Consider the following 17,193-nt stretch of genomic DNA (forward strand, 5'->3'; position numbering starts at 1 on the left):
GCGCCATGCACATACGTTTGCACCATGGTGTAAGGATGTGTGTGTGATGTCTAGCATAGCTTTTTACTACAAGGACAACCTTCCCATACAAATTAGTATTCCTAGACAAACTTTAAAACTTTGGTTGTGTGTTGTACATCGCAGCACACACGAATAGTCGGAAACGTTTGGAGAAATAAAAGCATTTCTCCAATTTAACACCATTCTCATAAAGGTGTTATTTTTTCGAGCAAAACCCTGTGTACCATTGTTAGTAGATAGGGCTTTTTTGTAAAAAACGATGGATGGTTGCATGGGAACACCCATGTACCACACATGGCCCCCACAACCCCAATGCAAAGTAATGCAAAGCTTTGTACTGCTTTCCAGTTAACATTTCAATGCATAACAAGATTTGCTGGAAAGTAAATGCACATAAACATTTTGAACTGGTTTGGGTCATTTTTGTGAAGCTCACCTAGTGCAAAATGTTGCCTAATCTGCCTCCTAAGTGCTCTGACTTAGTCGCATAAATATCAATCTTAAGAAGTCAAATATCCTTGTTGTATAACGCTATAAAAACCTATCTTTTTAGTAAGCAACTAGCTCACCCGTTGTGCGTTGCTGCGATCTCAGAAGAAAGGAAATTTAAGGAATCTTGTTATGATAACATTTAATTTACAATGTGTCATTTTTATTGAAACGTATTCATTTTAATATGGAAAACATTTTTAAGTGTTGTTTTAATTCTGTTTATTTATTCGAGTGCTTGTAGATACACAGTATTTTTTGTTTTTCCGTATGGTGCGTACACGAATAAATCAGAAGGTTTTCCGATGCGTGAGCTGGCCACATACAGTTGTCCGTGTGAGAAGCACGGATTCTCCAAATCTAGTCCACACACTTGCAGCGATTGTCCTTGTGCTTTGTTGAAGGTCATTGCAAAAGCCAGTCACACTGTAAACTGTAAACGTTCAGTATTGGAAAGATTATGAGGGCCCTGGGGGGCCGGGGGGCCGATATTTAACAATTTTATCTATTTTTTTTGCTAGAAACCTTTGCGGGAGTGTACTCAGCAGCTTTTAACACATTTTTTTTTTGTTTTTTGTTTTAGGCCAGAAACCTTTGCTGGAGTGTGCTCAACAACTTCCCAAAGTTTCATGCCGATCGGATGAATGGTGTAGTGATGCATAAAGGACAAACAGACAGACATACTTTCGTTTTATATATATATATATATATATATATATATATATATATATATATATATATATATATATATATATATATATATATATATATATATATAGTTGGAAAATAAGCGTTAAAATGTACCACTAGATCTTAATGAGAAAAATACTCTTTTTGAGGGGTGGAGGAGGGGAGAAACATACTTTCAAACAGCTGGACTTGCATGTTTTGCTTGCTTGATCAATGATATAGGGGCTGGAGGTTCCAGATTTCCTTGATTAAATCTCCTATTTTTTCACTTTGCAATGCATGATAGATAGCAGCCTCAGTGGGCACATGTGTTTTTTAAGCAACTGATTCTATGAGATTACCTATGAGCAAGTAAGGGACTTCTACCCATGGCCCGCCTTTGGTTTCTCTAGCAAGGCATGCCTTTTCATTATATTTAAATGCTGTACTGTAAGTTAGTAAACAATCTTTAAAATTGCTATTAATTATAAAGTGTGTTTTAGAAATTAAATGGTGTATATATTTTGTGATAATAGTGGTGCATTGTGTCTCATCATTGTTTACAAGGGTTTGTGAAGGCTAATAAACTGGACTTTAATATTACCAAACTTTTTTTGCTGCCACATTTTCATTAATATTTTCTAGAGATATTTTACTTACTACCTAGAAAAAACGGCTTTCTCATTTACAATGCCAATTAAAAAAAATGTCCTAAAATATTGAAGATGTATGTTCTTATTTTATATTAAACTGCATGTATACTTACTCTTGTGAATACAATCTATAATTCTGAGTGTCGACAATAGAATAGCAAAACACTAATCACTCATCCACAGTATTGTTGTCGAACCTATGACATTGAAAACAACGGACTCTACCTGTTTAGCCATATTAAATGCAGTATATGCACTAAACACTCAAGAAATAAAAAGCCCTTCTGGTCGCAAGTTTCAGCAATTTGTTGCAATACTACAGCCACACAGGGCTTTAGTTGTACCCCAAATGCCTTCACCGCTCCTCTGAAAATACATACAGTAAATGTGCACACATTTCAACGGAACACATCAGTTTAGAAGAGCCACTTAGGAACTATTCTCACTTTTTCCACAAGCATGTTTACGAATAACTAAAGAAATATATGTCTTACCTTTTTGTAAAGACTTCTTAGGTCTCTGTATTGCCACATGCTGTTTAATACCTGGGATGCTGCTTTCACCACCTTTGGGGAATGCCTGAAGGAAAAAAGAGAAAATTAGCAACATAAAGAGTGTAAAAAAGAAGACGTAATCAATATAAAAGGACATAGTGTTTGAAAAGGGAAGAGGGAGGGAGAAACAGTTAAAGAACGACCAGGAAAGAGAATGAAAGAGTAAGAGGTGAAGATCATTGGTGAAATAAAGGGCGGGGGGTGGGGGGGGGGGGGGAGATACATAATGAGGTTGAAAAGTAGTGGGGTGAGGGAAGCGGAGAGAGATCGATGGAAGATTGATAAAGAGCATGGAAATTGATGAGACACTGGGGGCACGAAAGCATAAAAAGAGGTAAGGGAAAGAAAGAGTGAAAATGTGAATAACTAATGAAGAATGCCAATGCGAGAACACATGAGCCGATTTCGTGACCTCTACCCTGCTTTCACATAATTTTGATATTACAAGTAGACCAGTTATTCAAGGATTTTTTATGCAAGAAACTTCAGTAGGCGAAGTAAAACTTCTGTATTTGCATAGCTGACTTTTAAATTTACATCTGAAAAAAATTGAATGAGATGTTACATACATTTAACAGTGTTCTGACAATAAAAGGTAAATAATCACTGGGACCCCAACATGAGTTGCCTGTTATAATGCCAGGAATCCCCCCACCACTTTGGAAGTACTATTACTGGGGTCATCGAAATTAACAGGACACTTTTATCGGGGGCCTGAGAATATGATCTATATTGACAGATTATTAGACCAGCAGGCAGGCCGTTGCATTAATCTCGCCAATTAATGTTAATGGAACATACCACATAGCCAACCCATTAGGTCGACTAAATGAGGTATTACTGTAAAGCTTGTACAATATCTCAGATTACAGGGAAAGAAGGCACGAGGAGACCTCTGCTCTCCACAGGCCCTCCGGTCGAGTGTAACCAACTGAATACCTTTCTCAAACCATGAAGTACACCTAATTGCATAGACTCAAGGCTGAACATGACTTGGGTTATGGTTGTAAATTCTTACACTCCCAGGGCCTGTTAACCTTCAGCTACAGGTGGGATCATGATGTCACTGGCTCTGTCCTCATGAAAGAGCCTGAACCTCGAATGGCCTTTCTGGGTGCAGAAACGGGTCTATGAGAAGTGACAGGTGGGGCCGTGGACCTCTTGCTTCTAACCTTGAGAATGGTAGGACTCAATACATGGTCATAAGCCGCATACAATTGTATGTATATACTAGTGATGATTCTGCAACAATAGCTGGCTTGGGGATTGCTACCAGACTCACAGAGATTATGCAGTCAGAAGGCAGCAGCATTAGTGGAGGGGACATTATTTCTTAATAAAGTGGAGAGTAAGTTTATAGCCAGTTGCCCTCAAGGGCCTGGTTTTGAAAGCAGCACTCAATTAAGGAACTATGTCCCTGACTATTTAACAGAACTCATTCATGGACCTGTCTAATCAGGCAAATCACAAGTCACATCGGAGTCTGAATTCGGTACCTCAGACTCGGCTACAAAAGTGTGTGAAAGGCTGTCTTTAAGCACACATTTACAAGGAAATGGTGCAGCATTGCGGCCAATTTTGCAGCGCTGCGTTAGTTTAAAAAACGCAGAGATGCACTGTATTTACAGGTATAAGTAGCACCCGTGTTTCCGCTTGAGCTGGTGCTAAAATTAGCTACCTTGCGCCATAATGCATGGGTGTCTGCATTGCAGGGATAATAGTGTATGTGCAGGAAGGCGTCCCTTCCTATAATGGCGATTTTCTAGTTCTATGTGTGCTGCATAAAGCAGCACATATAGAAGTAGCCAACTGCTATTATTTAATGATTGTTTGTTTGCAGGAAGGAACACCTTGCTGCACAAAAACAATAATTAATGTCATTTTGCTCTTTCTTTGTGTGCTGCAGAATGCAGCAGACATCAAAAAAGCAAAAACAGGAAGAAATAAAAGTAATTCTCCTCGTTGTGCCAGTCTAATGCCTGCTTTTGCATGTCGTTAGTTCTTGGCCCTGCCTCAGATTTACACATCTGCAGCAAGAGAGAAATGGCGGGCGTCACTGGAACAAAGGCATCATAGTCCTAGGACCCCGGATCCCAGTGAGCCAGAAGGTCATACACCAGATGGTAGAGGTGTCTGGGAGCCCACGGAATCAGAAAGAGAGAAGCAGACATGTCTCCCTGAACCCGCAACCAGTCCTGTGCGGAGGCTGAAGAGGCAGACAGGAGGTACTCCAGATGAGACCGGAGTCGGAGCTGTCGAGCCGGAGGAAAAACACCATCCCCAACCTGGTATTGAAGAGAGCGCAGATGAACTGGAGCTCCTGAGACGGGATGAGGTAGGACTTGCTATGATTCACCAGGAACCTATGGGACTCCAGGCAAAGCCACACCAACGCCACATCCTCCAGGGCCTTAGGAAAGAAATTAACCTGTTGTCAAGGTAGGGAAACAAAATCACCCCTTGAGCATGCAACAGACCCACTAGGGGAGCCAGAACCTTCGTATACACCCGTGGGGCAGAGGCCAACCCAAAGGGAAGGACACAAAACTGGAAGTGCCGACCCGGGGCAAAGAACCACAAATACTCCTGGAAGAGAGGATGTACAGGAATATGGAAATAAGCATCCAAAAGATCCAAGGAAGACAGAAAAGCCCCTAATGAAACCAGAGGTAGGATCCGCTGCACCATCTTGCACCTCCAGTAAGGCACATAGGTGTTCACGGTTTTGAGTTCCAGAATAGAGCGGAAATACCCCAGACGGCTTTCCCACCAAGAACATCTGAGAGTAGCAACCCTGACCAAACTCGGCCCCGGGAACAGGAACCATGGCCCTTCCGGAGCAGATTCAGGATTCCCCACTGCAACCCCAGCGGCTTCAGAGAATTCCGAGGAGTGGGAGTGGGCACAAAAAGATCAGGTGGATGAGAAGAGAAGTCAATAGAATAACCTTCGACCACCAGACGAAGAACCCAGGAATCAGTGAAGTTGCGAGCCCAAGCAGAGGAAAACTGGCCAAGCCAGCAGGCCACCTTCAGATAGTCAGGACTCTGTATAGGCAAGGGTAAGGGCAGCACCTGGTGGCTGTTGTCGGAATTTTGCAGAGAAGGGAGTGCCATGCTCCCAACCCCTCCCCTAAAAGGGCTGGGAGGAACCCCGTCCAGTTGACAGGGGTTCCCAAAGGCATGCCTATAACCAAACCCTGACCCCTCAAAGCAGGCCGCAGAGGAGTCAGGAGCGTACGATCCTCCACTGAATTCTTCAGGAGATCCTCAAGTCGAGATCCAAACAACTTAGCACGATCAAAGGGTAATCGAGAAAGAAGGGATTCTGAGAAACCTCCACCTTCCAGAACCTCATCCAGATGTTACAACAAGCAGATATATTGGAACCAGAAACTGCAGCAGCAGCAGACAGAGTCAAAAGTATTGTCAGATAAAAGATTAACCTGCAGTTTCAGGGACAGATGAGAATTAACATCTTCCCCCTGTTGGAGGGCATCAGACAAGACCTGGAAATAATGCAGAAGAGACTGGACCACATACGAGGCATAAGCCCCCGCCCTGATGGAAAAGTTAGCAGTGGAGTAGGCCCTTTTAGCAGCACTGTCCACTTGCTTATCCACAGGATCGCTAGGAGAGGCGTCCTCAGAGACAATCGAACCACTGGAGGCGAGTCCCATCATGAGAGAGTCCACCTTCACCTTAGAGGGAAACTCAGCCAGAAAGCCCTGAAGAGGGTACTTCTTAGCAAGGATTGCGGGAAACCAACCTTCTCAACACAGCCCATTCTCTGGACAGAAGTCCCCGGATGGCCTTATGAATGGGAAGAGCGTCAGGCACCTTTCGACGGTACTGGGAGAAAATTTCCTCCTCCTCCTCCAGAGGAACAACAGCTGTAAAGGCCAAATTGGCCTTTAAGTGTGTCAGGACTTCCCTCATTTCAGCGCCCTTAAAGCGCCCACGCTGCTCCTCATCAGAGTCAGGGTCAGGCTGAGAAGAACTTCCAGGGGCCTGAGGCACCGGCCCATCTCGAGCCGCAAATGCAGAATCCAAGGGCCTTATTAATTATTGCCCGCAGGACGTCAAGATCCATGCCCCCAGGTTGAAGGGAGGAGGCAGGATTAGAATCCGACCCAGATGACCGGCGTGGATTTCACCGAGTGTTTCTCCTCCATGATGAAAACCACAACAGCTGTGAAGGCAGAGGAGCCTTAAAAAAGGGGGCGAGGACACCGTTGCCATGCAACCGGCCCTGGCACCCCTGACGCGGCACGCAGAAGACAGCCACTCAGAGACCACAAAGGACCCTAGAAACCGCCCGCGTGGCCGGAACCACAGAGAGCAGACCGCCGGGCGCATGCTACAATGAGGCATCAGAAAAAGAAAGATAGGAACACTCCAGCCGCTCCTGACAGCTATAGCACAGGAGCAGACCACCACCTACCACCGCCGCACCCAGCCACCGAGCGCGGGAGCGGCGGTGCGAGTCAGAGGCAGCCACGTATGTCCAGATGCAAGCGTGCCCACAGCAAGTTACCGTGCATGAATCAAAATGCCGGTAATGTGCCAACCTCACAAGGAGAAGGGAACAGGCAGCCGCTCTCCATCCCTCAGCGCAGGAGTGGCTCCAGAGCAAACCACCACATACAGGAGAGCGGGGACCGCAAAAAAACAAAAACAAAATGGAGGGCGGTAGCGCAGAACCCCTCATAAAAACAACATGGACTTACCGAGACCGGAAACCCCAACCGACAGCAGGGGACAGCCTCACGTACAATGGGTGTCCCAGCCGGAACACATTGAAAAAAACAGGATGTTTCCTGTGTTTGCCCCACCCTTATAGGTCAGGTGACAGGTACTTCCTGTCAATCCGCCATATTGGGTGGGGACTTTTTTATTTATGGGTGAATGCTGTGACTGGAACACGGGGTGCTCCTGAGTGACTGTGACAAGGGAGACGGAGGAGGAAGGTAATGGCTATTGGCCTGAAAGTGTGGATGAAACTTTAAACAAGCATTGGCATGGCCAATAGGTCTCACTTTTAGGACCTTATAAGTATTTAGTTTTGCAGCACAATAGCCTTGGTGCAACAAGATCACCTGTTGCATGGCTAAACACTTATAAGGTCCCAAAGGCGCGACCTTTTGCTATGCCAATGCTTGGTTTTTTTTAGCAGTCCCTGCAAGAGCGAGCAGCCAGTGGAAGAACACTGACTGCAGACAAAAAACTATACTTGGTCCATGCTCCACAGCAGGAGCAAGCACTCGAACACCCAGCAGGAAGTGAGCTGGAGGCGGTGACCAATAGGAAGCAAGGACATTAGAGATACTTCAAAGCCAACCAATATTAAGTAATAGGCTGGCTTTAAACTTTTTTTTATTGCCAAAATATTTTACTAACAGCGCAGGAGCGCAGTCTCTGGCAGAACCTAAAAACTAACCAATACTGCAAATGACAACATGTTCAATATTAAAATAGTGTCCTTAATATCTTTTGGAAACTATTCAAAATAAAGTGAGAAAAAACACTAACGTCAACTCCGTGAAAGCACTGCCGACAGAGACAGCCCAAGACTTATTGCCCATGACAACCCTGGAAGTCGGGTGGCTAAAATTTGGGTTGCAAGATAACCAACCTAACCGAAATCATGTTGCTCAATCCAAGTTTCTAGTCATGCTAAGAGGCAGGGACATAGTAAACAGGGAGTACACAGACAGAGTTTGTATGTTCACACCCACTTGAAAAACATGCTGCTTACCAGTGTTTGCCTCATTTTCTGAAACTGGCTCCATATTTGGCATTCATAAACAATTCTCCATCAGAAGACCGGGCTAGCAGACTAATGGAGGAAACTATTCCTGTACTCATGCATTCGTGCATGCACTCATTCAACCATCATCCGTGCACTCATGCATGACATCATCCACCTATTATAATCCAAATACTCCAGCTTTGCCAATGCTTCTTAGCTTTGGAAACATTGGCCATCACTACCTAGTTTTCTGGTTTCTTGGATGCACATCCAGGACAAAAAGTGGTAGCGCAATAGAGACCAACTGCACAGCTCTTGCTCCCTGAAAACCACCTTGCAGAGCTGAAGGTCGAGACCACATCTCTGACAAATGCAGAGTACAGGGGCAGGAGAAACTGGAGATATGATAAAAGCTGTGCCACACTACACCAATACGAAAGAGAAGCACGATCTGTAAGTGATGCAGAAACCTGTGACATGCATCTTCCGGGCACTGTGTTGCAAACTGTGCTTTGTTAGTCTCCACTAGTACGAGCGAGAGATGTTTAGCGGCAATCAAAAAATGGGAATTTGCTAGTTTATTGTCCATACATGGACTGTTCTGAAAACAGAAACCTTAAACAACAAGCGCGGCAGGCTGCCGGCAGCAGTGGGAGGCGCGTGTGCGCCTCGCGCAGTACTGGAGGGAGAAGAGGGGGCTGCGCGATTCCCTTGCGAGAGCGATAATTGTTAATATATGGAGGCGCTCGCTCCTGCAAGTGAATGCCAGACGTGCACGTGTTGCCATTGAAGGCAATGGAACGCGTGGACGTTTTTGGTTGAAAAGCCAAAGCGATAGCTAAAGGATTTTTTGCCTAAACAGCACATGCGCGCTGCGTAGGCGAGAATAAGGTTGCATTGTTCCCAAAAGACCCTAATGGCAGATCATTTTCCATGGATTGGTTCTACATGAATTTAGACAATGGTGCAGGGCCGGCCCTAGGCATGTGCAAACTGTGCACCTGCACAGGGCCGCCAAACCCCAGGGGCCGCCACGTCTCCTGATGAAGGGGGCCCCTCAGCTGAGCTCTCGGTAGAGAGCTGTCTCTCTCTCTCTCTAAAGCAGCTGCTGCTGCCTGCAGCCTGCTCCTCGCTCCTTGCACTGCTGACCTTTGACTGAAGAGAAACAAAGTATCAACTTCCATTGTTTCTCTTCAGTCAAAGCCAGAGCCAGGCCGGAAAGAGGAGGGGGTGGGGGCCCTAGGATGGTGCATTCTCCTCAGGGCACTATTCCTTTGAGAAGGGAGGAGGCCAGGGCTGTCTGTGAGGGGTGAGGGGTTGTCAGGGTTTGGGGGCCTACATGGGCTGGGGACCTCCTAATGTGATTGTGGCACCCTTAAAAAACTGCTTCCCTGCCTCCCCTACAAGTTATCTAAAGACACAATTACATTGTTGAAGCTGGCTCTGTTACCACATCAGCATTTTAAAAGCATGCTTACATTTTCTGGATGATTTTAGCCGGCTCGACTACGCATGTCTAACATTGCGAAAGTGAAAGCGATTTGCACACCCCTCTTGAGTGGGCCTCGGTAAATGTGGAGAGCTGGCATGCTGGCATGTGGCGAGACGCAGTGTTCTGCTATGTGATTGTGCACAGGTTGGCCCATGGTGAATTATAATTATTAGAAAGAACGCTCCAGATGCAGAAGCACTTCCTCAGCCACCAAGTTTGGGACAAGGAACAAGACAGTGAGTAAGTGTATTTTTATTGTTGAAAGGTGAAACAAAGGTCTCGGTGGAATGGGATAACGGGCCTGCAAGTAAGGGAAGATTATCTGATCTCTGTTCAGACAGCCTGTAGGTCCTTTCTCCAACATGCGTGCCTGTGTAATATAGTTTGTAATCACTGTGACATTTTTAGGAACTTTTATACATAATAGAAACTGTGTTTTCCGACAAGTCATGGTTCTTTTAAACAAAATACAATTTTAATTGCTTGCTTTATCGTAGTCCGTTTCACGCTCACCCTGACATCTGTTTAAGTCCTCCGAGTCATTTGTTATTCTCTCGGTGTACCAAGTCAACCTTCCCTCTGAGTTCGGTAAGCTGAGTTACAGTGACAATCGTTATGTACAGCACATAGAGGTGTCAAAATGGCATTTGTACAAACATTAATTTTATTGTGAGAGAAAAGCATCCTCATTAAAACATGAATGCATGTGAGGGTGATGTGCTCTCTGCCCACCCTTGTTTGGCCGATATATTGTTGGTAGTTCTTAGTATTTAGTGTGTATCCTTGGCTTGGGATGGTGGCACTTTCCTTGTATAGCCAGAGTACATATGGATACTGGATGAAAACTGCAAACTGATAGTAGAGCACCTGCCATGCATTTACTAAAAATAAAAAGCTTGTCTATTGGGTCAAAATTATTTTGTTTGAAGAAAGTGATCAGCTTACATTTTGGAGTCCAGGCGGAGGGGGAGAAGGGTGCAAGGCAGAGGGGAGAAGGGTGCAAGGCAGAGGGGAGAAGGGCGCAGGGCAGAGAGGAGAAGGGCGCAAGGCAGAGAGGAGAAGGGCGCAAGGCAGAGAGGAGAAGGGTGCACGGCAGAGAAGAGAAGGGTGCAAGGCAGAGGGGAGAAAGGTGGAAGGCAGAGAGGAGAAGGGTGCAAGGTAGAGAAGGGTGCAAAGTAGAGAAGGGAGCAAGGCGGAGGGGAGAAGGGTGCAAGGCAGAGGGGAGAAGGGTGCAAAGCAGAGAGTAGAAAGGGTGCATGGTAGAGAAGGGTGCAAGGCAGAGGGGAGAAGGTTGCAAGGCAGAGGGTAGAAGGTTGCAAGGCAGAGAGGAGAAGGGTGCAAGGCAGAGGGGAGTAGGATGCAAGGCAGAGAGGAGAAGGGTGCAAGGCAGAGGGGAGAAGGGTGCAAGGCAGAGGGGAGAAGGGTGCAAGGCAGAGAGGAGAAGGGTGCAAGGCAGAGGGGAGAAGGTGCAAGGCAGAGGAGAGAAGGGTGAAAGGCAGAGAGGAGAAGGGTGCAAGGCAGAGGGGAGAAGGGTGCAAGGAAGAGGGGAGAATGGTGCAACGGGGAGGGGGAGATGGGTGCAAGGCGGAGGGGAGAAGGGTGCAAGGTGGAGGGGAGAAGGGTGCAAGGTGGAGGGGAGAAGGGTGCAAGGCAGAGAGGAGAAGGGTGCAAGGCAGAGGGGAGAAGGGTGCAAGGCAGAGAGGAGAAGGGTGCAAGCCAGAGGGGAGAAGGGCGCAAGGCAGAGAGGAGAAGGGCGCAAGGCAGAGAGGAGAAGGGTGCAAGGCAGAGGGGAGAAGGGTGCAAGGCAGAGGGAAGAAGGGTGCAAGGCAGAGAGGAGAAGGGTGCAAGGTGGAGAGGAGAAGGGTGCAAGGAAGAGGGGAGAATGGTGCAACGGGGAGGGGGAGAAGGGTGCAAGGCGGAGGGGAGAAGGGTGCAAGGTGGAGAGGAGAAGGGTGCCACGGGGAGGGGAGAAGGGTGCAAGGCAGAGAGGAGAAGGGTGCAAGGCAGAGAGGAGAAGGGTGCACGGTAGAGAAGGCTACAAGGCAGAGAGGAGAAGGGTGCAAGGCAGAGGGGAGAAGGGTGCAAGGCAGAGGGGAGAAGGGTGCAAGGCAGAGAGGAGAAGGGTGCAAGGCAGAGGGGAGAAGGGTGCAAAACAGAGGGGAGAAGGGTGCAAGGCAGATGGGAGAAGGGTGCAAGGCAGAGGGGAGAAGGGTGCAAGGCAGAGAGGAGAAGGGTGCAAGGCAGAGGGGAGAAGGGTGCAAGGCAGAGGGGAGAATGGTGCAAGGTAGAAAAGGGTGCAAGGCGGAGGTGGAGAAGGGTGCAAGGGGGAGGGGGAGAAGGGTGCAAGGGGGAGGGCGAGAAGGGTGCTGCAAGGCAGAGGGGAGAAGGGTGCAAGGGGGATGGAGATGAAGTTAAAAATGTGCCCCCCCCGGAAACATTTCTGCAGATGCCCATGGAACGCACACTACTTTGTGAGAGAGAGTGGAGAGAGAGAGAGTGGAGAGAGAGAGAGTGGAGAGAGAGTGTGGAGAGAGAGAGTAGAGAGCGAGAGTAGAGAGTGAGAGTAGAGAGAGAGAGTGGAGAGAGAGTGAGGGTGGAGAGAGAGGGTGGAGAGAGAGAGTGGAGAGAGAGTGGAGAAAGAGTGGAGTGAGGCAGTGGAGAGAGAGTATAGAGAGAGTGGAGAGAGAGAGTAGCGAGAGAGTAGAGAGAGAGAGAGTCAGTGGAGAGAGAGTGGAGAGAGAGTAGAGAGAGTGGAGAGAAAGACAGTGGAGAGAGAGTAGAGAGAGAGTGGAGAGAGAGAGTGGAGGGAGAGAGGGTGGAGAGAGAGAGTGGAGAGAGAGCATGGAGAGAGAGTAGAGAGAGAGTGGAGAGAGAGTAGAGAGAGAGAGTGGAGAGAGAGTGGAGCTAGACAGTGGAAAAGAGAGAGAGTGGAGAGAGCATGGAGACAGTGGAGAGAGTGAGCAAGAGAGTGGAGAGAGAGAGAGTGGAGGGAGACAGTGGAGAGAGAGTGGAGAGAAAGACAGTGGAGAGAGAGTAGAGAGAGAGTGGAGAGAGAGTAGAGAGAGAGAGAGAGTGGAGGGAGAGAGAGTGGAGGGAGAGAGAGTGGAGGGAGAGAGAGTGGAGGGAGAGAGAGTGGAGAGAGAGTAGAGAGAGAGTGGAGAAAGAGTAGAGAGAGAGAGTGGAGAGAAAGTGGAGCTAGACAGTGGATAGAGAGAGAGAAAGTGGTGAGAGAGACAGTGAAGAGAGAGAGAGTGGAGAGAGTAGAGTAGAGAGAGAGAGAGAGAGAGAGAGAGAGAGAGAGAGAGAGAGGAGCTAGACAGTGGAGAGAGAGAGAGAAAGTGGAGAGAGAGACAGTGTAGAGAGAGAGAGTGGAGAGTGGAGAGAGAGAGTGGAGAGAGAGAGAGTGGAGAGAGAGAGTGGAGAGAGAGAGAGAGAGTGGCGAGAGAGAGAGAGTGGCGAGAGAGAGAGAGTGGAGAGAGGGAGAGAGGAGAGAGAGAGTGGAGAGAGAGGAGAGAGAGAGAGGAGATAGAGAGTGGAGAGACAGTGGAGAGAGAGTGGAGGGAGAGAGTGGAGGGAGACAGTGGAGGAGACAGTGCAGAGAGAGAGTGTGGAGAGAGTGGAGAGAGAGTGGAGAGGGAGTGGAGAGAGAGTAGAAAGAGGGTGGAGAGAGTATATAGAGGGTGGAAAGAGAGTGAGACAGAGAGTGAGAGAGAGAGTGAGAGAGAGAGTGAGAGAGTGGAGTGAGAGAGTGGAGGGAGAGAGAGAGCGGAGAGAAAGAGAGAGTGGAGAGAAAGTAGAGAGAGAGTGTGAAGGGAGAGAGGGTGGAGAGAGTGGAGAGAGAGCGGGGAGAGAGTGGGGGGAGAGTGGGGGGGAGAGTGGAGAGAGAGTGGAGGGAGTGGAGGGAGACAGTGGAGGGAGATAGTGGAGAGAGAGAGAAAGTGGAGAGAGAGACAGTGGAGAGAGAGTGGAGAGACAGTGGAGATGGAGTGGACAGAGTTGAGAGAGAGAATGGAGAGAGAGAGAGAGTTGAGAGAGAGAGAGACTGACTGACTGACTGACTCAGAGACTGAATACTGACTGACTGAGAGACTGACTGGCTAGGAAACTGACAGAGAGAGAGAGCAAGATTGGCTGACTAAGAGAGTGACTGACTGACTAACAGAGAGAGAGAGAGACTGATTGAGAGTGAGACTGACTGGCAGAGAGAGAGACTGACTGAGGTAGAGAGATACTGACTGACTGAGGTAGAGAGATACTGACTGACAGAGAGAGAGGCAGAGACTGACTGACTGAGAGCGATAGACTGATTGACTGCGAGAGAGACTGACTGACTGAGAGAGACTGACAGAGAGAGAGAGAGACTGACTGAGAGGGGGACTGACAGGGAGAGAGAGAGAGAGAGACTGACTGAGGTAGAGAGAGAATGACTGACTGAGAGAGACTGACTGACTGGGAGAGAGAGAGACTGACTGGGAGAGAGCGAGACTGGCTGACAGAGAGAGAGACTAAGAGAGAGAGAGAGAGACTGAGAGACTCACTGGCTGAGAGAGAGACTGTCAGAGAGAGAAAGACTGACAGAGAGAGAAAGACTGACAGAGAGAGAGAGACTGACAGAGAGAGAGACTGACTGAGAGAGAGATTGACTGACAGAGACTGACAGAGAGAGAGACTGACTGACAGAGAGAACAGAAACTAAAGAGGGCCCATGGAGCTTTGTTTACTTTTCTGTTGTCTCCATTTCTTGCTCTTTCCATAACACCTCAAGCAGTAAAAAGGAGGCCGTCGAAAGTCCAAGGTTAGACACGCCTGTGATGTCACTGGGTGCGAAAGGGAGTGACATGTCGCTTTTGTCACCCATAACATTTTGGCGAATCGATGTCCATGAGGGTCCGGACCCCCTCTTCCGGGGCCCCCACCTACGCTCCCTGCACAGGGCCACCATGAGCCTAGAGCCGGCCCTGAATGGTGAGACTTTGTCCAGTAAACTGTGCTGCATATTGCTTTCTGTGCAGGCTTTTTCAGAGGTCAAAGGAAAAAACCCAGTGGATTAAAAGCATGGAGACAGCTAAACCCCAAATTACTACAGCATGAGTGCAGTTCATATCACCTCAGTGCAATGACAATGTAGAAAGAATTTGAAATACGGCTACAGAAAAAAGAGACTATAGATGCTGCTACCCAGCTTGCACAACAGAGATCATTTGAGAAATTGAAGGCAATCTTCACCAGAATAGTTGATTGTGTGCTGTATCTAGCTAGGCAAACCTTAACCTTATGTGGTCACTCAGAGGATCTAAGCACATGTGGTAACTGTGCATCTTCACAATGTTCAGCAGCCAGATGGCTACGTTGTGTCCTATCTCTCTCCGCAGAGCCAGAATAAGTCCATCATCAGCTTGCTCGGCATGGGCGTCCGCAGAGGGGGGCAAGGAGGGGCGCTTCCCCCCCCCCCCCCCCCCCCCCCCCCCTGGAGCGACCCTCCTTGCCCCCCTGCGGTCTGTGGACACCCATGAAAACCATGACTTCAAGACGGGGGTTTCATTCTCTTTCCTCTCCTTTCTTTTATTTGCTTCCCTGTGAAATGGATCCAAAAAAGAGACGCTTTTGCTGGAAAAGTTGCATTTTAATCCCAAAGGGCAGCATTGGGAATAAAAGGCTAAACTATGAAAAATAGATAAATAATAAAGTAAGACAGAGTGGTAGCAAACTGGCAAAACTGAATTTATTCACACTGAAACACATTAGCGCCACTTTTACAGAGTTTGCCAGTGAAGCGCTATTTTTGTTTTCTTGTCTTTGTTTTCCCTGGACTTGGAACTAGTGCACCAATCCTGGAGGTACTGCAATGTGTGGATTGGAAACAAAAATGTGTGCTGCGGCTCTGTGTCCAGGGATGTGGTCTTTTTACCATACGCTTACGTTACGTTTTGTAAGGATATACGCAATGGCCATTGAAATTGGTCTATTCAGGGCCCTGTAGTCGTGTCCTTAACTTTTCAGGCAAAAGCACTCACTGGTTTCTGAATAGTGAGTGTAAAAGCATTACGGTAACTATGTTGTTTCTGCTTACATTTCTCATGGTTTGGTAAATTTGCATTCCCTATAAGTGTTTGCTTTTTCCAGGATGTTGCTACTTTTTTTTGTAGGCCGTATATTGCTCTTGTCTAGTGCGTAATTTAAATTGAGTTGCATCCAGGTGTTTATAGCAGGTAACAATTGGGTTGTAGTCGAAGACAGTGGGAGTTTTTCTCAGGGGGGCAGTACGGTGTTCAGTGGGGGAGAGGTTGTGGCACTATGGTCAAAGCTGCTGAATTTGGAACTGGGTACCCGGTTCAGCCTTAATACCCAGTCCACCAAACCACTCTCCTGCAAGAGCACAATCACAAGCTAGACCTTAGAAGGCTTTGCAACACCTTAGAAGTCCTGTTTTTTTCGCACAAGCAGGTGGACCCTAGTATGACTAGTGTAGGTTAACCTTCAAGGCTTGTCCACCACTATCCATACTGAAGTTCACCTCCAGTCTTGCGGGCAGGCCTATGAAGCAGCACACCCTAGAACAACAGTCACTGAGGTCACAGGACCCTTGAGAAGGGCCAGCTCTAGGGCGGTGCAACCAGTGTGACCGCACCGGGTGCTGACTTTAGGTGGAGGCACCATGTTTACAAGTATATTATAGTTTTAAAAACGCTTGCTGCCTCCTTCCTGATCTCCAACACTTTTCGGCAACAATAAAAATGTCATGATGACTCTTGTGATTAATGTTCTTCCTAGAGAGAGATCAGAATTTTGTCTAGTGGAAGTTTTGACTCATGGAAAGGTAGCTCAGAGGGTTAATGTACCGGCTTCAAAGAACATGCGCCATGCAGATCACAAAGTGCACATAATGTAAATAGGTCAGTGGGCTACTGCTTTTGTCAGAGAGATCGTCTGGTTTCTTGCAGTTTATAAGGTAAAATCCTAACTTAGAACAGTGAGCTATTAACTATCATCTAAGAGCTGCATACAAACTGCAGGGTATAAATTAGAGCGTTATCCCCCCCCCCCCCCATCCCCACCCCAGACTTTGATTATCCTAATGTCCCAAAAAGTGTTCTTTTGGACAGAAATCAATTCTGATTATTAAGGAGAACCCCCAACCATGGTATTACGTTTTAAATTCAGGGTATTGTGTTTCTCCAGACTAATCACTATAAAACTATACCGGCTACTAGTATGCCTAACTTTCTTTTCAAAAATATAGCTAACATTTGGACCTATACATTTTATTTTGTATAAACTAATTGAATGTGTGTAAAATGTATCAATGCCCAGGGAATTCTAGTAAAGGGATCACCCATTGGTGAATCACTAGCGTGTATGATTGCTGCATTGTTTATTACTAACTTTGACGTTGTGCTTTAACTTTGGATAAAAGTTATCATGAATTCTAGCACCAAGAAGTAAATATTGGTGAATATGTGTGCTACAAATAATCCCTAACATACACTGTGCATACAGTATATTTAATCTGGTGCTTTAATCATAGGCTGTTTTAAAGTATTCTGATAAAAATCGAATCGTGATG

General features: G+C 47.0%; 1 protein-coding gene across 1 annotated transcript in view; it reads right to left on the reverse strand.

Moving 5' to 3' along the window:
- Positions 1-17,193, reverse strand: part of CTNND2 (catenin delta 2) — a 3,070,130-nt gene that overhangs the window by 399,090 nt on the left and 2,653,847 nt on the right. The window contains exon 20 of the mRNA XM_086965298.1: positions 2,327-2,411. Coding sequence (XP_086821424.1) covers positions 2,327-2,411 — 85 coding nt within the window. The remainder of the gene's footprint in view (positions 1-2,326; positions 2,412-17,193) is intronic.

This window comes from Lissotriton vulgaris, chromosome 4_1 (assembly GCF_964263255.1).
Source record: "Lissotriton vulgaris chromosome 4_1, aLisVul1.2, whole genome shotgun sequence".
In the NCBI taxonomy this organism is placed as follows: domain Eukaryota; kingdom Metazoa; phylum Chordata; class Amphibia; order Caudata; family Salamandridae; genus Lissotriton; species Lissotriton vulgaris.